Source organism: Desmodus rotundus, unplaced genomic scaffold (genome assembly GCF_022682495.2).
Source record: "Desmodus rotundus isolate HL8 unplaced genomic scaffold, HLdesRot8A.1 manual_scaffold_233, whole genome shotgun sequence".
NCBI classification, from domain to species: domain Eukaryota; kingdom Metazoa; phylum Chordata; class Mammalia; order Chiroptera; family Phyllostomidae; genus Desmodus; species Desmodus rotundus.
In genome coordinates, this window is record NW_026527295.1 from 39555 (window position 1) to 59926 (window position 20372).

The window sequence follows — 20372 nt, forward strand, 5'->3', positions numbered from 1 at the left end:
GAGCAGACCCAGTCCGCTCCGCTTTAGCAACGACGTTAGCAACACGTGGGGCGGGAGGAAGCGCTGGGCGGCAGGGGAGGGGGGAAACCGAGAGCTGGAGGGGGCGGGGAGGGAGCGAGAGCGCGGGAGGGGGAGGAGAACTGACGTCAGCGGGAGAGTATTATGGTCTGTCGTGCGCTGGCTGCTGCTTTTCTGCTCCTGGTAGCAGCCAAGGGGGGAAGCGGCGAGTCAACATGGAGCTTTCAGCGGTTGGGGAGCGGGTGTTCGCGGCCGAAGCCCTACTGAAACGGCGCATACGGAAAGTAGGTGCCCCTGGGTCTTGGGCCGAGGCCGGCCGAGCCCTCCCCTCTGGGCCCGGGTTCCCTCCCCCTGCTGCAGCCCAGCTTCCCTTCCCCCAGGTCCCATCAGCGGCCGCGGCCGTGGCGGCGGCAGCGGCTCTGAGCCCAAGCGCTTTCCTTAGACTTGCAGCGATGCACAGATTGCATGGGTGGGGGGCGGGGTGGGGGGATGAATGCCGGTGCATGCACTTTGTGCAGCGTTTCGTGCAGGGGGCTATGCGTGCAGGGGGTGGACGCGTGCCTTTCGCGATAGGATTTCACGCATTCATTTGGTGCATGCATTTTTGCATATATTTCTTGTGTCCTCCTCAGGCATTTCTCCCGTGCACACACATATTTTCCCCTTTGCATCCGCAGGGACGCATGGAATACCTCGTGAAATGGAAGGGCTGGTCACAGAAGTAAGTAGGTTATATGCAGTTCTCAACCCAGACTGTTATTCGGGAGGTTTCTTTCTTCCTCTTTTTTTTCCCTTTATGTTGAAATACAATACAATGCAACAAGAAAAGTTACAGACACACACACACACACACCCGCTGCTCTTTCCCTGCTCCCGGGACCGACGCCCACTCCTTCCTGATTCCCTCTAGGTACAGCACATGGGAGCCCGAGGAAAACATCCTGGATGCTCGCCTGCTCGCAGCCTTTGAGGAAAGGTACAGGCTCTTCCAAGACTCAGCTTCTTTTTATTTATTTATTTACTTAATTTATTGATTTTAGAGATTGAGAGGAAGGGAGAAGGGGGAGAGAGAGAGAAACATTGATTTTTGTTATTCCACTTATTTATGCATTCATTGCTTCTAGTATGTGCCCTGACCAGGAATTGAACCTGCAACCTTAGTATATTGGGAAGATGCCCTAGCCAGCTGAGCTACCTTGCTCAGCTTCTCTCTTAGGGACAGGGAGGGGGGTGGCTTCTCTCCAGCCTGGACTGGAGTCCCATCCAGTGTCACTACTCACATGCCCCCTTTCCCGCCTCCTTCCTCCAGGGAACGAGAGATGGAGCTCTATGGCCCCAAAAAACGAGGGCCCAAACCCAAAACCTTTCTCCTCAAGGTAAGATGGCTTTGTCCGATGGCGGATTGCAATGTTGCTGTGTCAGTTTGTGGGATGGGGGCCCTGAGGGCTGGTGAACCAATGGGGTGTCCACACACTTTGCTTATTTGTAATCTAGGAGGGAGTCCCCAGACAGGCTGTGGACCAGGTCAGTAACTGTGCCTAAGGGGTGTCTTGGGGGGGGGCCTTAGCCATTCAAGAATTCCCACCCACCCCACCCCTAGCTACCTGAAATAGACGTATAACCAAATACAAAAAGTGTGCTTGCTACAAAGGGCTGCTCCCAGCAAACCCTTTACCCCTTCCCCCACCACACCACCCCTCAGCCCCACCCCCACCCACATAGAAATTCTGAGGCTGTGGAGGGTGAACTGGGAGGCTGGCCGGAAGAGGGGTCCTGGGGTTGCCTGGGCAGGACCCTGCTCCACTCTTGATGCCACTTCTCTTCTGCAGGCCCAGGCCAAGGCAAAGGCCAAAACTTACGAGTTCCGAAGTGACTCTGCCCGGGGCATCCGGATCCCCTACCCTGGCCGCTCACCCCAGGAACTGGCTTCCACTTCCCGGGCCCGTGAGGGCCTTCGGAACATGGGTTTGTCCCCACCGGGGAGCAGCAGCAGCACCAGCAGCACCTGCCGTGTGGAGCCCCCTCGGGACCGTGACAGGGACCGGGATCGTGAGAGGGAGAGGGACCGTGACAGGGAGCGGGAGCGTGACCGGGGTGCCAGCCGTGTGGATGACAAACCCAGCTCGCCCGGGGACAGCTCTAAGAAGAGAGGCCCCAAGCCCCGGAAGGAGCTCCTGGACCCATCGCAGAGGCCCTTGGGAGAACCCAGTGATGGCCTGGGCGATTACCTCAAGAACAGGAAGCTGGAGGATGCCTCTTCAGGGGCAGGAAAGTTCCCAGCTGGCCACAGCGTGATCCAGCTGGCCCGAAGGCAGGACTCCGACCTGGCTCAGTGTGGCGTGGCCAGCCCCAGCCTGGCCGAGGCCACAGGCAAACTGGCTGTGGACACCTTTCCCGCCAGGGTCATAAAGCACAGAGCCGCTTTCCTGGAGGCCAAAAGCCAGGGTGCCCTGGACCCTGGTGGCCCCCGGGTCCGACATGGCTCAGGCACCCCCACCTCTGTGGGAGGCTTGTATCGGGACATGGGGGCTCAGGGGGGAAGGCCCTCCCTCATCGCCAGGATCCCAGTGGCCAGAATCCTGGGGGACCCAGAGGAAGAATCCTGGAGTCCTTCTCTGACCAACCTGGAGAAGGTGGTGGTCACCGACGTGACCTCAAACTTTTTGACCGTCACCATTAAGGAAAGTAACACGGACCAAGGCTTTTTTAAAGAGAAAAGATGAATTGCTGGGTGGGTGATTCCATGACAAGAGAGCAGGAAAGACAGTGAGAGTGCAAACTTGGCATAAATGATGCTTTTTATTTCTGGGTGGGAGGCGGCCTTCTGGCTGGCCCCTCCCTACCTCCACATAGCCCGTCCCTTCGTTCCTCCTTCTTCCCTCAGTTTTGGTTGGAAGATTATCGCTAGAGTTATATTTTCTATTAGATGTAAATATGTTATTTAAGAAAAAATATCTAAATATATATATTTCAACTCTTGAAGTTGTTTTATTTAACAAGGAGAGAGACTCAGTGTGGTTTAGTTGGGGCAGACAGGCTGACTTGGGGCAGGAGGGACCCCTCAGCTACCCAGGGCACTAGGGAGGTTGGGGACGTGGATAGTGGGCCTCTGGTGGCGTCTGGAGGGACTCAGCCGGCCCACCTCACCCCTCCTCCCTTTTCCCACAGCCCCAAGGCAGACCCCTGGAAACCAAGGCAGGACCGGATTTTTTCTCTCTTCCCATTGGCCGGCCAGGCCAGCAAAAGGTTGGCTCCCCAATCAGAAAAAAGGAGGGTGGGGTCAGTCTCCCCCCCCCCCTTTTTTTTTTTTAAGATTAAGAAGTCTGTTAAGAGGGAAAAGAGTCTTAACTTGAATCATTTTTGCGTGTGATTTTGAAGGTGAAAAGTCGCGGGTGGGTGGGGATCAGCCGCCTTCCCCCAGGACCACACGAGGAAATGCACTTTAGAGAGATGTGTGTTACACACGCAGATCAGATCGTGTGCGTGTCAGTCATGTGGATAAAACCTCCCAGTTCCCTCCATTCCTTTCTTTACTCCACAGAAAGAAAAGAAACCCAGCGAATCTGTTTACATTCCCGAAATGCCAGGATAAATTGGGAGGATTGCATGTCAGTGGCCAGAACTGGAGACAGTTGTTCCGAGAGAAGTGTCTGGGGGTGGACCTTTCCTTTCGCGTCCGCTAGCTGCGCCAGGAGCGGAGACGGTGGCCCCCATCTCCCAGGAAGCGTTGGACTCGCCGCCCTCCCGTGCGGAGGGCGGGCCGCCAGCTCCCAGACGGACGCACGGCCAGACAGGCCCACCCTGCGGACCCACGGAGGGCGGCGCAGCGGCGGCGGCGGGGGCGGCTGCAGCGGGGCTTCGCGCCGCGGCCCTGGACGCGGCCTGGCTGCGAGAGCGCGGAGGAGGGGCTGGGCCCGGGGCTGGGAGCCGGGCAGGACTCGCATCCCGGCGGCTCCGCGGGGCGAGGGGAGGGAGGAACAGGCGAGGTTTTCATCCAAGAATGCGCATCAGAACTTTTGCTTTTACCTCACTCCCCCCTCCTTCTTAAAAGCAAAAGCTATAATTTATAGGCCTTTTCGACTCGCGGAGTGTTCTCTACTTGAACTCGACTTCAAACTCCGCCAAAGGGGGAGGAGCGGGGGTTGGAGAAGGGACGGCCGCGGCGGGGGAGGCCCTGCGCAGCGGCCGGCGGGTCCTGGGCGCCCCGGCCCCGGCCAGCTCACGACCACGCTGCGCTCCAGGGACGCAGAACGTGCGCCCCGCTTGACTCAAAAGCACAAATCTGTTTCCTCCCTCCCTTCGAGGACTGATCTGCGGCCTCCCCGCCCTTAAAGGGCCAGAGGAGATGCAACTTCCCAGTGCTCGTCGAGGGAGGGGCGTGGGGACTCCAAGCGCTGGAGGAAGCACAGACTCGGGGCGAGCCAGACGGGGAGCCGGGACCGAGGGGGCGTTCGCGGCTCGTTGCGGGGTCAGGGCGGGACCCCCAGCCTCGTCGCCCTCCTCACTTCTGTACTCCCTCCTCCGGCCTCTCCGCCTCTCTCCCCTCCAGACTTTCTTGCCTTTACCGAGAGGGGGTGAAAAGGAGCGAACCGGTGTAGTACACGATTTTGTTTGTTTTTGAATATTCAACTGCGCCTATAAAGAGAAGCCCCCGGAATGGGGATTTTTATCTGCTCACATTTGTAAAACTGGTATTTTAGCCTTTGTATAAAGAAGCGCCGTTGACTGAGTGTATCTATTTAAATGTCGACGCTATTTTCAGAGGAAAACTTCATGGAAGGGACCTGTGTGTTGTCGAGGGGACGGTGACTCGGGGACGCTACCTGGCTGCCGCCGGCCCTCCCTCCTTCCCTCCCTTTCGGCTGACTTCGCCCTGACCTTCCCTCCGACCTTCCTCCCACCTTCCTCCGGGTAGCCTGGTTCTGCCCCCACCGCCCCCCTGTCCTGCCCTCTGTCCGTGGCGTGTGTGTCTCCCTCGCTCGCTCTTGCGACGCTGACCTGGGGGGTGGGGTGGGCAGGGGCCCGGGGCGCGTGGCTGGAAGTCTGCAACCGCGCCGGACATGTTGGGTTTATTTAAGTCTAAGATTTTTACAAATCTTGAATCGATCTCCGCCTCCGCTCAAGAGTAAAAACCTCGGTACCTATCTTCTGCGGTCGTGAATGTCTGTATCCAATACCGCTTTTTACGTGTTTAAATATATACTTTGTAAATAGAGACGAGTCTGTTTTATTCCTTTTTTTTTTTTTTTTTTTTTTGCCCATTGGAGCAGACGGAAGAGGCGCCCGGGAGGAGAGGACCCTTTCCTCCTCTCTCATTACCCACCCCATCCCCCACTCTCGCCTCCCACAGCCTGGGACCATCCAGCCCTCAAAGGCCCTTTCCCCAACTGGGGGAGCTCCAACTAGGGGGAGAGGGAGGGGGGCTTGGGAGGGAGCAGGGTATGGCCCTCCTTCCCTCCAGGGGGTAGGTGGCGGCTTTCTTCTCCTACCTACTGAACTTCTCTGGGACCGAGCAGAATTCGGGGGCACCAGGAGAATAGGCGTGACCTCTGCGCTCCCCTTTGGTCTGGCGGGACCCCCACAGCGAGTCCTACCCCCAGGCCCGAAGCCACTGGTCCTCGAGGCCCGGGTTCCCTGCAGCCGCGCTCCCCAGGCGCCCCAGCCTGCTCCCCAGTACTGTCGTGGGACCCGCTCCCCAGACCCACCCGGCCTCGCCAGCACCCCCCGAAATGCAGCGCCTCGCGCCTATTGATTGAGGAATTGAATTCGCGGGTATTGCTAGGCAACTGGCTGCTCGGAGCTGGCGCAGAGCGAGCTGATGTGATTAGTGAACCCGGAGCTGCCGCGGCGCAGCCCCGCACCCCTCGCGAGCCCCCACAGCCTCTCTGTCCCTGGTCTTCTTAGGGGCCGGAGCGTCCAATGTTGGGCGAGACAGGCCCGGGAGAGACTAGAACGCAGGGTGGGGGCTGGGAATGCTGGGCCCTTACTGGCCCTCGTGGGGGCGGGGTTGTGAAAACTGCGCGGAAGAGTCGCCCTCGGGATCCCCAAAGTGGCTGCGGCGCGGAACCCAATTCCACCCCCATACCCCCCGTAGATGCCGCCCCACGAAGAAGCCCAGATCTGGGCGCACTAACAGAGTTCCAAGGGAGGGCTGTGGGCACGCGTTCTTCCCCCGCGTCTCCTAACCTTGGCCAACCAGTTACGACCCGGGCCTTGGTGGAGCTTTCCCCGCCACCTTCCCCCAGTTCAGTGACCAGAGCGGGAGGACCCGGGAGGGAGGGAGCGCCAGACTCCACGGTGCGGGCCGCAGAGCGTTGAGTGCCCTTCGGACGTGAGGGGTCCACGCCCGCCCCAACACAGTCAGCGGGCGAGGGTGGAGTGGGGTGGTCTTGTGAGAGTCGCAGCAGGACAGCAGCCCCCAAACCGAGGGGGGCTGCTCTTCTGCCGAGACTCTCTCCGGTGTGGGCGCCTGGGCGTTGGGGCGGCGCAGTGGGCTGTGCTTCGGCAGATGGAAGGCGCCGACGGCAGCGCCCTTTCCCGGTTGGCTGGCCACCACCAACCCTGACTTTGATTGGGGGCTCCTACCCCGGGGTTCCGTTCCCTGGGCAGATTCTCCGGGAAAACGCCCAGGTGTGGAGGCCTCAGGCGGCGGTGCCACCCCGCGCGGGGCGCTCCCCTGCCCCCAGGAGCGCAGAGCTGACTTGAGCAGCCGCTGCCAGCACGGAGCCTGGCCCAGCACACACGCTGGTTGAACTGAAATGTTTATGGCTTTTCCGAGACCGTCGGGTATGGCACCTTTTCTGCTCCTTCGATGCTTCCAGCGCAGGGACCCTCGTCGAGGCCCTGCGCTGGGCACGAAAGACCCGACGGCGGACCGTCCTGCCCAGCACCCTGGGGGCTCACTCTCATTTCCTCTTCTCGCTGAAAAGTCCTCCAGGCCCGGGGGAGGCCTTGGACCCAGCTGGAGCCCGAGACCGGGGCGCTCAGTGCTTGCCGGGGCTCCACCGCGGGCGTCCAGCCTCGGGGGACTCTGGACACCAGGAAAGAGGCCGTGGGCTGTGGCCAGGGTTTTCTTCCAGAGACTTCAGAGACAGAGGCTGTTTGGGGGCTTCTCGGGGTTGTTAGGGTGCGGGTCGTGCAATTCAGTTCCCCCGGGCAGCTCAGAGCCAGGAGTAGGGAACTTGCCCGCGCGTCCAAAGCGCCGCGGCCCGCAGTTGGTGGGGCGCGCGCGCCCTCTAGAGGCGATGGTCTCAGTCCCTTTCCCCAGTGCCCCGCCCCCCCCTCCGCGGCCGGCCCCTGTCTCTCCGGGTCCCGAAAGGAGCGGGGAACACCTCCTCTCCCCTACCCAAGGGCATGCTAGAGCGGGCACCCCCTCGGCGCCCTCCCTGCAGCCAGGCCCTCGAGCCAGTAACGTGGAGGGGAGGAAGGCCGTGCCCAGTCGGCCGGATCCCCGTCGTGGAGCTGGATGCACCGATCGTGCCAGGCGCTTTCGGACTGAACCGGGGCGGGGGCGGGGGTGGGGCTAGGGGGCGGCTGGAGGCTGAGCCCTCTGGCCGGGTTGGGCCCCTTGGCAGCCAGGCCGGTTCTTGTGGGAAGGCGGTGGATTAAGCAATTAGATCGGCAGCGCATAAAACTAACAAAGGCCGCCGTGGACCAGGGCCCGCACCCGTCTGGCCTAGGCTCTGTAGAAATTACTCCCAGGAGAGCCTGGTTCGCCCTGGGGATGGGGGGCAAGGGGCGGCAGACAGCGCCACCCCAACTCCGCTAGCCTGCTCCTTCCTGGCCCATCCCCAACACCTTTCTGCTGCACTCAAACACCCCAAGACAGGAGGGCAGGGGGTGTCCCTGCCCGCCTTCTCCAAACAAAACAGCTCCAGCCTTCGAAGGCGCAACAAAGAAAACAGGCCAGCAGCCTTCTCGGCAAGAATTTGTTCTCCAGTTCACAGAGCTGGGGCTGCATTTCTAGCTGCAGCGAGAACCTCCCCCTGAACTAAAACATTCAGGCCTTCCGCCCCAACTAGCTTCCAACCGGTGGCGGCCAACATCTAGGCCCAACTTCACTTCAAAGGGCGCTGATTCTCCCTGGAGGCTGAAGTGCATGAATAAATTCATGCGGAGGGTGATGCAGAACTTAAAGGACCAGGGGCGGTTATTTTGTAAGCCAATCATCTCTATCCTGAGCCACGGTTTAGGCGTGGCAGTAGCCCGGAAGATACAGCTTCTTGCGCTCTGCAGCAACTCCCCTGGAATTTTATAGCTGCGTCCTTCTAAAGTGTTACCACATGCGGAGGATTCCAGGGGTCGAGTGGCTTTCCACCACAGGATCTTTGGGTTCTGGGGAGAGGGGAGGAATTTCGGGTTGTTTGAACCTCAGTCAGTCTCTGGGAGGTCTCCAAGCGAATCTATGATGTATTACAGCATCCCGGGCCTCTACCCACTGGAAGCCAGTAGCACCAACCCACACCTTCGCTTAGGAAAAAATGTTCTTCCGCACCCCAGGAAAGTGGCTCAGTCGTGCGGAAGCCTTTTTCCTTCAAGAAAAGGGCAAGTGAAGGGACTTGTGTTTCCAGGCACCACTCAAGACACACAGCAAGCTGGCAGGTTACAGAAAAGTATTTATTGGTGTACTAAAAGCTCAAGAGACAAGTCTTCTCTCACATTTGCCAATGTCTTTCCCCTGCAAAATAAATTACCATCGGTCTGAAAATCTGCAACCTACTGCTAGTGTTAGTTTTCCAAAAATACTAGGAAATGCAGTTTAGATGCACATGAACAAAAATCGGGTCATCTAGGCACTACCTCTCCCCTCCTCCCATCCCCTGCCCCCATGCTGCGGCGGGCTTCCTGGGGGAAGCATTTCCTCTGGCGGTCGGTCCTGTTTGCATGTGGGGGCTGGGCTGCTGTCCTGTCCCAGCAGAGGCCTTGGGTTCCCCAGGGCAAGTGTCCACTTTTGTTCTTGTAAGCCAACAGCCACAGTTTAAAGCAATTAGAAGTGGTATACATAAGGAATTTGGTTTGTCTTTTTTTTTTTTTTTAATGAAAAAACAAGTCAAGCCAGTAATTGGCACAGGTCCAAAGCCCCAGCCCACCCCCAACACTCCCCACCCTAAGGAAACCTTTAGCTAGGCCCAGAACCATCTTAGGTCAGAATTTTTGAGTGTGTCCGAAACAAAGAACACTCTTTTTGGTACCAAAAATATATATATATATAAAATACGCCAAACACTCTGAAGAGGACCGACAGGCCACTTTCTCCTATCAGGTGCAGAGACAAACGGAAAGACCCATGGGACTGAAGCACCCAATGTGCAGTGACAGCCGGTGTGGCGGGGACCCCGCAGAACACACCCTGGGGCAGCCTCAGGTCAGGTCCGTGGCCAAGGCCCAGACACGTGCGGACACGTAGCAGCAAATGAAAGGATTTCGTTTATTGGTAAACGTGACGGCCAGCTCCACGCGTGCAGTCCGACCCCAGCAAAGGCTGTCACACCTGCACACGCTCCCATTTAAACACAAACCGCCCCGAGTCCCAAGCACCAAGAAAAACACACAACACGGGGAGAAGGCAAAGTGGCTGGGAGTCAGGGCTTCGCGGGCTCAAACTTTGGGATTGAAACGGCTGGTAAACAGAAGGCACCAAGTCGTTTTCAGAGACCTGGCTGCTGGTGATGACATCAGCCCACAGCCCCTGGAAGCCCAAGGTCACCCACAGGCCTGGAGGGAGCTGCAGCTTCTAAGGCAGAGGGGTGACAGACAGGGGAGGGGCTGCGGAACTCAGAGGCTGTGAGCGCCATTCCTGCCACGGCCAGCATGGTGACCACCCGTGAGACCCAGGAACTTCATGTGGGTGCCCCTCAGTGAGTTCCCGGACACAGGCTGTCCCCAAAGGCACACTGTTGCAAGTGATTCAGCCACAGAAAAGCCATGCTTCCTATTTGGCATGGAGGTAAGGGGCAGGGGCCCTGCAGGTGGAGAGGCCCAGCCCTGGGAGACCACAGCCCACTAAATGAGTCTGGGCCCCTCTCCCCTGCGGTCAAGGCCATGGGGATAAAGGAAGAGCCCCACCCCAGCTGGCCAACTGTAACCAATAACTGGACAGAGTCCCCCAAAGCCCTACTTCTTTTTGGCTTTATAAATACCCAGTGGTTTCCCAAGGTGACCCATCTCTCTGCCCCCAACTCTGATGCTGGTCACTGCATGAGGCAGTGCCCCAGTGCAGCCAGCTGGAGGGGAGGGGGGTAGTAGCAGATCTGGCCTTTCTTGGGGCTCCTGGCCAGGCAGACCACTGATTTTGTCCCACTCCCCAAACAGGACAGGGAGCCAACTTCTCAGCTGGGAAGGACACAAAGCCCCGGAAGTGGGGGGATTGTCAGGGAAGGTGGCACCTCTCCAAGAATGGGGACAGGGCAAGCCCCGCAGCACCAGTGGGCAGGGACAGTGTGTGGGGCCATGGTGGTCCTTGCCCGGGCTGGCTGGCAGGGAGGCAGCCACAGTAACACCTACTCCTCCTGTCCCCTGAACTGAGGATGATCAGATCGAACAGCTCTGGGATGGGCCCTCCTGGCCTGGCAGAACTTCTGCGTCAGCGTCCAGGGCCTGCAGCTGTCAGTCTGAACCAGGGTCAGACAGCATCAAAATCCACCTCTTGGGTTCCCAGCCACCACACCTCCACTTCAAGACCTGTCTTTTTACATTAAGGCCACAGCCCTCAGCTGCCAGTGGGGGAGGACAGAGACAGCAAGTCCCCTCACCTATGCCAGCTCAGGCAGCTCCAAAGGGGGGTTCGGACCAGTGAGGCCTGGCTGGGCTCCCCTGCCCCCCATCCAACCCCCAATACACGGTCACCACCAGCGGGCAGAACAGCCACTCTGCACCAGGAGAAACGCTGACCCCATTGCCCTGCAGGCAGGCAAGCAGGGAGTGTGAGGTTTGGCTTGGCCCCAGGCAGCTGCCCAGACTCCCTGAGGCCAGTGGGAAGCAAAGGCCCAGAGGTAGGAGTGGGGCCGGGTCAGGCCCTGGCAAGGCATCAAGGTGCCACCCTGGCCCGACATCACAGGCAGGGCTGGGGTCCGGGAGGAGGCCTTCCAAGCCTGCCTTTCAAAGCCACCTGGCCCCTGGAGACAGTATGGGGTGCGGCCACTCTGGAGCAGACTAGAGGCCAGAGACGGGCAGGGGAGGCCCTGGTGGTGGCGGTCATGGGGTCAGTAGTGCCTCAGGTTGAAGAAGCCCACGCTGGTGGGGGATTCCTTCACCGTGACAGTGATGAGGTTGGCAGTGACATCGGTGACAAAGACATGCTCAATGAGGCTGCGGGTGGGCTTCCAGTCCTGGCTGGTCTGCACAGACACAGACAGGTTCTGCTTGGCGCCGGGCGGTGAGGTTGAGTCGGGGTCTGAGTCGGAGCTGCTGTTCTCCTCGCCAGTGCTCAGCTCCAGCAGCGCAGCTGCCTTGCGGGGGTCACCCTGGGCCCTGGGCCCCTCCTGCCCTCCAGGGGCCACACTGCCCTTGACACAGTCCCTCTTGCCTGCAGGGGTGGGCAGAGCTGCAGCCCTGGAGGCCAGCTTCTCACTCTTGCTGGTGTCTGTCAGCACGCCAGCCCCATTGCCCCCAGTGGCACTGGCCCCTGCCCCTCTCCCAGTGCCTGGCATGGTGGCAGGGACGCCCTTGCTGGCTGTGGCGTGGCGGGCGACCATGCCCACCCCTGGCGCGCCATTCTTGACACTCTGCAAGTCTAAGACCTGGAGGCTCAGCTCCTGGGTGGGTGCAGGCTGGGGGCTCAGGCAACTGGCAGGGACCTTGCTGCCTCCATGGACGTGTGGGGGCCCCACTGCGTTCCCCCCTTTCTGCTCCACTGCCCCGCTGCTGGGGGCCTTTAGGGCTTTGCTTCCCGGGGGACTGAACCCCAGCTCCCCCTTCTGCGTCCTCACCTTGAGGTCCAGCCCGAGGCTGCACTTGCTGGCGGCCTGGGCTTTGAGAGCCAGCCTGCTGGCGGCCGCGGCCTGGCTCTGGCTCACGCGGTTCATGTAGTGCACGATGGAGCTCTGCCAGCTGACGCCGCCCCGGCCGGGGCTGCCCGCCACGCCCTTCATCAGGCCGGCCAGGTTCTCCGGGGTGGCCATGGTGCTGGGGCCGCCACACGCCTCCTTGGCGTGGGCCTTCAGCGCTGCCAGGCCGGCCACAGGGGCGCTGAGCGGAGTGGGCAGCTTGCTGGCTGGCGCCCCCAGGTCCTTCCGGGCGGTCTTTAGCACCCTGGCCAGGCTCACGGGTCTCCGGGCCGCCTTCTGCTCTGGGGGCAGGGGCTTGCGGCCCCGCTTCTTCCGGATGGGGTCCTTCAGTTCGGGCTTAGCCACCAGAATCTGGGCCTTCTTCTGAGGCACTGGGTGGGTTTCACGGCTCCTGGGACCCCTCTTGGCGTCTAAGTCGCTGTCGTCGTCTTCATCTGAGGACGACGAGGAAGACGTGGAGGACGAGGAGGAGCTGCTGGACTTGCACTTGGAGGTGGTGTCAGTTTCCTGCAAAGACAAAGGGAAGGTGTCACCCCTTCCATGGTCTGGCCCCCAGAGTCCAGAACCCACACTTTTCCCAAGGGGTGTCAGGCCCGTGGAAGCCAGCCCCCCCATGGCTTCCAGACTAGAGGCAGCCAGCAGGGAGCGGCTTCTCGCCCCTTTGGTCCAGGAAAGATGTATAAGGTCCCTAATCAGTTTCCATGAAATGCAGTTAAAAGCAGAACAAAGAAAAACCAGCAGAGTCCACGCAATGAAGTCAGAGCATCAGAGAGCAGCACCCGGACCCTGTTATCTTTTGGGGGGCCCCAAGCTGCAGCCCCCCGCAGACAATTCCAGAAGGGAAACTCGGAGCAGCGCCATCTACACGCCCCCAATGCGGAGAGTCGAATGGAAGCAGGTGCAGGGCTCTGTGACCTACAGCAGCCGGGCGCTGGTTCCCATCTCTCCATTTCCAAATCCGACCCCTGGAGCCTCCCACACACAGAACACCAACCCCTGTCCCCCCGCCTCCAGGGTGCCCCCGGAGAGCTAAGGACACCCTCCTATTTCTCAGGTCCCCGTGCTGCTGGCTGCTGACCAGCCAACAGGACCGAATGCAGGGCTCTTCCAACCTCCCAGAAGGTTTTACGGAAGTGACCGTGCTCTTGGCCACAAAATGTGGTTTTAGGGTCCTGGGTGAGTGCCCTCAGAGCCTCTGCTGCTCTGAACTGTTGGGAGGGGGCAGTACCATGGGCTCCAGGTGGGGGACCTGGGGGCTGCCCAGTTAGCTGCATCTACTTGGCAAACCGGAGCACCTCCTGTGTGCATGCTTCCTGTCCCCCATAAGCCACGGTGAGTGACGAAGAAAAACGGTCAGCCGCCCAGTAGGATTTGCTCTCCAGCAGAAAGGAGAGCAGGACGGACGGCAAAGAACAGGACGCCAGCTCAGGGTGGAGGGGCTCCAAGCTTGTTTTTGCCTCCCTCTTGCCCCCGGCAGAAGACTGAGGGGCGGCAAGGACTGAGTCAGAGGCCAGGGCCTCATTCCCCAAAGCCCTCCGCCCTCTACCCTGCCCTGAGTGCTGGAAGGCAAGCTGCCGAATCAGGGTCACCCCCACCCACCTTGAGCTTGGAGTGCCGGCCACAGGAGGACATCACCGTGTGCTTCCTCGGCCTGCCCCGGGGCCGCTTGCCTCTCTTCCGGTTCTGCACCTCCTTCTCGTGTTCCCTGCAGACAGTCACCAGTCAGGGTCACTGACCCTCCCTCCCACCACACGGAACCCCAGAGCTTCAACCACCCCCACCCCCCTGACACGCCAGCCCGGCCTGCGCCTCTGCAGGTCCCGAACGTCTGTACGTGTGTCTACTTCATCTGCGTCAGGTAAAGACAAGTCAAAGAAATTCAAGCACACCCAGGAAACATGTCTCCAGGTTTCTCCAACTCCACCTAGAACCACCCAGTGCTAATCCAGGCCACCTTCCCCAGGCAGAACGTTTTGTGGGAGTTCTAGAATATCCTGAGGAGTCTGGGTGGCCATGTGGAGCAATCCCCTCATTTCACACTTGGAGTCCAGGGCTGGGAGTGAGGACCTGCCCCCGTCCCCTGCCCCCAATGCCTATACAAAATCCCTCTGGTTCGAGGAGCACAGGGAACCTCGGCTTCAATCTGGCTCCACACTCCAGCCTCCCCGGGGCTGGTGCCCAGGCCTGCAGTCCTGTCCCGGTCTCTCTTCTAAGACCCCCCTGTTCCCAAACCACTCTAGCAAAGTGCTGGAGGGGCTCCACAGGGGCCACAGGGCCAGGAGAGGCTCTGCAGTCCACCCTAGAGGCAGCCTGCCCACCTGGAGAGAGGACCTACACAGAGGAGTTTCCGATAATTAAAGCGGGCGCCCGTCATCTCACTGGGACCTGGAAGGGGATCTCTTAGAGAATCCAATTAGCACAACCGGACAGACCCGACCCTCCAAAGCAGCCCAACCTGTCTCCCAAGAGGACAGCAGTGCCCCCTGGGTCCCCTCCCTGCAGCCCAGACTCTCCTTCCTGGCCAAGGTCACACCCCCACACCAAGCAAACCACCGCCAGCTCCCAGTTTCCAGTGGGATCTTTCTGGCTCACGGGAGAAAGGAGAGCCTCTGCCTTCCCAGTTTTCTCTCCCCCAGGATGTAATCCAGACCACCCCGTGGCTCTAACTCCTCCGCCTCTGAGACTTTTGCCAGCCCGGTTCTTGTCTGTGGCACTGTAACCCAAAGTGAAGCCAGCACAGGCTCCCTAGACCCGAGTGACAGCTTAGGCAGCAGACAGTGAGGGAGGCTGCCAAGCTTCTCTTAGGCACAGGCAAGCCTAGGCTCACCTCCCGTTTGCGCCCTGCCAGAAGACCGCCCTTATTTTCACACCGGTGGCACAGCCCTCTGAGGAGACCCGAAGCGTCCTGCTACACAGCAAGCAGGGACACAGCTTCAGCCCCGAGAGAAACGGCTGGCCAGACTGACCCCACCAGGGACAGTGTTTGAGCAACTAATTTAGCTGTCTCTGCCCACACCTTCCCCTGCCGGGCACGCTCCAGAACAGCGCCTCTGGCCTCTGGGGCCCGAGTGGGGCGACCCATCCATTGCCAGCTGCTCACCACCGTTTCCTCATACCTTGAGTATCTCTTAACCCGTTTCCTACCTAAAAACACAAATGATGTCTAGAATTACATAAGTGCCCTGGCTGACGTGACTCAGTGGATTGAGTGCCAGCCTGCGAACCGAAAGGTCGCTGGTTCAATCAATTCCTGATCAGGGCACATGCCTGGGTCGAGGGCCAGGTCCCCAGTTGGGGTAAGGGCTAGAGGCAACTGATTGTTTCTCTTGCAAATCAATGTTTCTCTCCCTCCCCCATTTTCCAAAAATAAATTTAAAAAAAAAACCCCACAAATGCAAATGAAATAAAACTCTGGCCATTTAGAATCACATTAGCAAATCTGGCTCCTGAGACCAGCCAGGGGCTGCCGTGGTGCTCATTCAGGACCCTCTGCTTTGCAGCCCACAGGACAACCACTGTCGGTACAGATGCCACCACAGGCCCAACGCTGTGCTGTGCATGCCAGCGCCCTCTCTGAGCCTTCTCTTGCTCAACAGCACCCTTGTGGCAAACCTGATGCCTTAGTTTTTATCAGTCCCATTTGCAGAAACCAGAATTTTTCATGAAGGAATCAGAGAGGTTCATCCCGGCAAGTGCAGCTCTCAGAAAGACCAAAAAGCAGCCCCGTCCAGCAACTCCTTAGGTCTAGACACACACAGCCCAGGCCAGCCCAGGGAAAAGGGAGGCTCCTCCAGGCCCTGGGTCAGCTGCTATGGGACCTCAGACCACAGCCCAAGCCCAGGACCCAGGTATGCCAGCACCATCCCTCATGAATGTGTGACAGCCCCCGCCCTCCCCCCAACAGCACCCCCTTCCCCCACTGCTGTCCCTCTCTCACTTCTTCTGGAAGGCCAGGAGCAGCCGCGGGTCCAGGATATTCTCCTCCGGCTCCCAGCTGTTGTGTCTGGAAAAGCAAAGAGCAGGTCCTAGTGGAACAGCAGCCACTCCAGAAGGAAGCCAATCCCTGCTGATGGCCGAGTTGCCAAAGGTCGCACTCACACCCAGGATGAGCTCCCAGAGACGGCCCTCTAGCCAGCAGCATCTTATCTTTAAACTCACAGGGAAATCGTTACCTCAAGCCCCCAATTAACACACGACCTCAGGAGGGCTCACAGTCTCCCCCTGGGAGGAAAACAAATCCCAACAAAATGGAAAGTGGCAGAGGGAAGCCCCCAAACCCTGGCCCGGAGCCAGAGAGGGAAGGGAAGGCTGTCCCGGATGCTGGGAGGGGGAGGCTGAGGGGCACAGAGAAACGCAGCCCAAAGATTAAGAACGTGGCTGGCACCCGGGCAAGCGCGGGCCGGAGCACCGGGAGGGGAAAGCAAAGAAGAGTGCGGCCCTGGAAGAAAAGGGGAAACGGGTCTTCGCAAGCGACTGTAAACAGAGTCCCCTCCGGAATGCCAAGTTCCCTCCCTCCCATTAAAGGAAAAAAAAAAAAAAGAAAGCCCTACATTCATCAATAGACAGCTCAGGTTACAGCGGGGAAAATATGGACAGGAGGAGGGGGTCTCGCGAGTGCGGGGAGGGGTGAGGCGGGGAGGGGGCGCATGCAACAAATGGGCGCAGGAGGGAAGCGGGCTGGGGGCTCCGGGAGCGGTTTGGGCCTCGACCCGAACGGGAGGCCGGCAGCCCCGCACCCCCCGGGTTTGTAAACAAAGGGCAACCCCGCGCAGCCTGGGCGCCCCCTCCCCGCACGGCCGGAGGAGCCCCCAGGGACCACGCGAACTTCCCGCGCAATGCACGGACGCCCTCCTTCCCGCTCCCTGGCGACTCTGCGTCCCAGGATCACCCCCTCCCCAAGGTCGAGAGGCGCGGGCGGGAAGCCGGGCGCCGCATTGTTGGGGACTCACTTGGAAGACCAGCCACGCCACTTGACCAGGTACTCCAGCTTGCCCTGCCGGGAGAGAGGAGGCGCGTGAGCAGGGACGGGCAGGAGGGCGCGGGGCGCGCCGGGGCGGGCCGGGCCATACGCACCTTGCGGAGCCGCTTGCTCAGGATGCACTCGGCGGCGAAGACCTGCTCGCCCACGCTGCTCAGCTCCTCCATGCTGCCGCGCGCTCCCGCCCGCCCGATAGCGGCGCCCGCCGCTCCCCGCACAGCCGCCGCACACAAAGCACCGCCCCCGCCCACGCAGGGTCCGCCCCGCGCACGCGCACCGCTGCAGCGCCCTGTCTCCGCGCCGCGCAGCGCCTCGGCGGGCCGTCCAATCTGGCGCCGGCCAATGAGCGCGTGGGGGCGGGGCATGGGGCGGGGCGCGCATTGTTTGCCGCGGGTTCGGCTTCATACAAGCGCTCGGGGTCTGCGCGGGGTCCTAAGCTGGGCTGGGCTTCGGGTGTTGGGCACCGGGCCTGGGGAATCTCCGGGCGCGGCGAAGGAGCTGTGTTCGTAGTCTGGGGGTGTTTGCGGGGGAGGGGCGCGCCGCGCGGCTTCGGACCTGAGAAGTCGTCCGCTGAGTCCTGCTTAGACCCCGGGGTGTCCCCAGCCTCCTCCTAACTTCGTTTTCCAGGAAAAAAGCCATTGTTCTGGCCCGAAGGGGGAAGTCGGGACCGAGCGCGGCAATCGCTTCCTGCCCCCACCTCCGAGGGGCGCTGCTGTAGGGCGCGCCAGGCTCTAGCCGCCCTCCGCCGTCTTGAACTAGGTCTCGAGCACTCCTATTTTGCGCGGGAGCAAAAGGGCCAGGGGGCGGGGAAGGAATGGGAGACAAAGTACTTTGGGGGGGGGGGGTTGCGGGGGGCAGGGAGGGAAGCAAAAACAGAGCAGCCCGGCTTTTTTTTTTATCCCCAAAGGCGAGAGAGGACAATGCATCAACTGAAAACACGAGCTGCTTGGTGTTCTTTTAGCTCTGAAGAGTGGAATCCAGCCCGAGTTTCAGGACACACGTAGGGAGAACAGGAACTGCGCCTTAATTTGATTCACGATTTTGATGAAATGAATGTGGGGGTGGGAGCGAGGTTTCAGGCAGCTGTTCTAACCTAGGACTAAGTCGTGGGCCCCCCAGGATTTGGAAATCTGTATCATTTGGGTCAATTGCTCCCGGCAGGAAGGAGGTTAGACTCCCTTTTGGGGTCCTCGGTGTCAGGCCACCCTTTTATTTTCTGCTGTTAAGATCCGTATTGCATTGAGCAATTCCCCCTTAAGTCATTTAGCTCTGGAATGTGAGGCAGTCAGGCGGATAATAAAGGAGATAAACATTAGTCTTACCTTTTTTCTCATCAATACCATTTAACTCGATGAAAATTCACTTTCTGGTCTCGTGTCTTCCTTGAACGCAGCTGCAAAGTACTTCTCTGTTGAGCAAATGAAAAAGTCGTTTCTCGTTGCGGCAGACTGTGCCTCAATGTAATTTTGGTCATTGAAACCACATTTATAAAGGATTTTGCAGGAGAGAAGTGTTTTTTCTTAACAGGAGGGCCTGCCGTAGGAAATGTGGAAGTGCAGGAGTCCATCTTTCCCATTTCTGGCGGTTTTTCAGTTTATTTGGTTAAGTAGTTACATTCATCTGATACCCTGGAAGGAATTTGGGTGATGCCAGGGTTTGGTATTGTTTGCAAGGGAGGTGGGAAGAAGGAAGAATCACTGGGGGTGGGCAGGAATGATTGCTTGCCTGTGAGGGGCTGCCAGCCCAGGACCCTTATTTTGGGATAAGACCACACTCCGGTGGTGGAGAGAGCTGCTCACAATCTCCACGGCTTTTTGTGTCCACATCTTGTGGGGCTGAGGCCGGAGGTCCATTTATTGTCATCGGACCAGTGGCTGGATCCGCTTCAACTCACGTTTCATTGCACAATCCATCTTAGGTGTGAGGTTTTTGCCCTGGAAGTTTCCAGTTTTCTCTTGGCGGTGTATAGTATCCTGGAAACCTGATTATTATTATTATTTTTTTTAAAGAAAAGGAAGCTTTAGCCCTGGCTAGTATGGCTCAGTGGACTGAGTGCCGGCCTGCAAACTGAAAGGTCCCCGGTTCCATTCCTGTCCAGGGCACGAGCCTGGGTTGCAGGACAGGTCCCCAGTTGGCGGCACACAAGAGGCAGCCAATAGATGTCTCACACAACGATGTTTTTCTCCCTCTCTCTCCCTCCTCCTCTCTGAAAATAAATAAATAAATAAATAAATAAAATCTCTTTTAAAAGACAAGAAAAGAAGCTTTAAAAGGGGATTTTTTTTTCTTTCGAAAAGAAATAAATTTGTCTAGAATTTGATCATAACCCACGGGGCGGAAAATCAACTTCTTGGGATGCTTAGCACATACATCATCTGTCCAACTAGGAACACTCCGTTTGGGTAAAATAATGTTTAGATAATTTATTTGGAGAAACAAGTATTTCACCAATTTGAGTAGAATTAAATTATCAGAAAAATAGGGCAGGGCTATGACCCAAAACTTGTGGAGCATTCCTTAAAAACAAAACTGGAAGTAGGCAGAAGCGAAGAATAATTCCAGCTGAACAATTGTGTCAAAACACGGGTTTGGGCGAAAGCAGACGGTCTTCCGTTGGACCGTCACACGGAAGAATTATTAAGACAAGTGAGAACAGTGACTTTCTTATTCAATCAACAAAGTTACACAGCATCGCTGCCACCTAGGCATGGCTAGGGAGAGAGGATGACGAGTCCAGAGCGGCAGGGTCTAACAGGACTTCCAGAGGTGATGGGAACGTCCCTGCCTCTGCACTCTTCAACCTGATACAGAGATCTGATCAGAGCGCTGGGGAGGGGTAGGAGGGGCCACGGTAAACAGCCCAGGACGGGATTGGCTGAGAAGCTGGGTGCCTCTTGAGAGCGTGGAATACAAAGGGGGCTGACTGTGGGCTTCTGGCTCTCTCTGGCTCTCCTTCCTTGAGGATATCTGGATGACCGTGCTGCAGCTGCCCGCCTTTCCCAATGGGCAGTATTTTGGATGGGAAGGAACTCGGGGCGCAGCCTAGGATCTGGCCGGCCTGGGAGAGGGTGGCAGGGTTATTCTTTGGGTGTTCTAGAGGGGACGGGCTCTGAGGCAGAAGCCTGCCATTCTTCCAAAATTGTGTAGCTTTTGTATCTTCTGTTGTTTTAGTTTGTAAACTAACTCTATAGAAATAAGATAATTAAAAACTAACGGGGAATAATGGAAGAACTCAGGTGTTAAAAAGTTTAGTCTTAATTAATAGGTTTAAGTGATTAAAGCTGTGTCTAAAGAGTTAAAGAGTTTAGCCTTAATTGATAGGCTTAAGTGACTAATGCGTGTGGAAAGCTGTTATTCCAAAATTGTGAAGC

At 58.5% G+C, this 20372-nt stretch overlaps 2 protein-coding genes across 3 annotated transcripts; one reads left to right on the forward strand and one right to left on the reverse strand.

Moving 5' to 3' along the window:
* The first annotated feature begins 156 nt into the window (after window positions 1-156).
* CBX8 (chromobox 8) lies at window positions 157-2995 on the forward strand. 2 transcript variants are annotated; one of them, XM_024553921.4, is made up of 6 exons: window positions 179-302; window positions 696-739; window positions 929-994; window positions 1328-1394; window positions 1513-1542; window positions 1848-2995. In XM_024553921.4, exons 1-6 carry the CDS (start codon window positions 234-236, stop codon window positions 2739-2741), a joined length of 1170 nt encoding a protein of 389 aa, XP_024409689.2. In that variant the 5' UTR covers window positions 179-233; the 3' UTR covers window positions 2742-2995. The 2 variants fall into 2 exon arrangements, with proteins under 2 accessions (XP_045046255.2, XP_024409689.2); XM_045190320.2 differs by lacking the exon at window positions 1513-1542 and having other exon boundaries at window positions 157-302.
* Window positions 2996-8620: 5625 nt separating this feature from the next.
* Window positions 8621-17234, reverse strand: CBX2 (chromobox 2). The gene is made up of 5 exons (XM_024554039.3): window positions 17097-17234; window positions 16973-17016; window positions 15961-16026; window positions 13623-13728; window positions 8621-12530 (listed from the first exon to the last, which is right to left on the reverse strand). Exons 1-5 carry the CDS (start codon window positions 17166-17168, stop codon window positions 11220-11222), a joined length of 1599 nt encoding a protein of 532 aa, XP_024409807.2. The 5' UTR covers window positions 17169-17234; the 3' UTR covers window positions 8621-11219.
* Between the last annotated feature and the right edge of the window lie 3138 nt (window positions 17235-20372).

Coding starts and splice junctions, on each gene's coding strand:
- CBX2 (XM_024554039.3), bottom strand. CDS start 17,168: ATGGAGGAGCTGAGCAGCGTGGGCGAGCAGGTCTTCGCCGCCGAGTGC. Junction 16,027..16,972: donor TGGCGTGGCTGGTCTTCCAA/GTGAGTCCCCAA, acceptor TTGCTTTTCCAG/ACACAACAGCTGGGAGCCGG. Junction 12,531..13,622: donor GCCGGCACTCCAAGCTCAAG/GTGGGTGGGGGT, acceptor TTGTCTTTGCAG/GAAACTGACACCACCTCCAA.
- CBX8 (XM_024553921.4), top strand. CDS start 234: ATGGAGCTTTCAGCGGTTGGGGAGCGGGTGTTCGCGGCCGAAGCCCTA. Junction 303..695: donor TGAAACGGCGCATACGGAAA/GTAGGTGCCCCT, acceptor TTGCATCCGCAG/GGACGCATGGAATACCTCGT. Junction 1,395..1,512: donor CCAAAACCTTTCTCCTCAAG/GTAAGATGGCTT, acceptor TTTGTAATCTAG/GAGGGAGTCCCCAGACAGGC.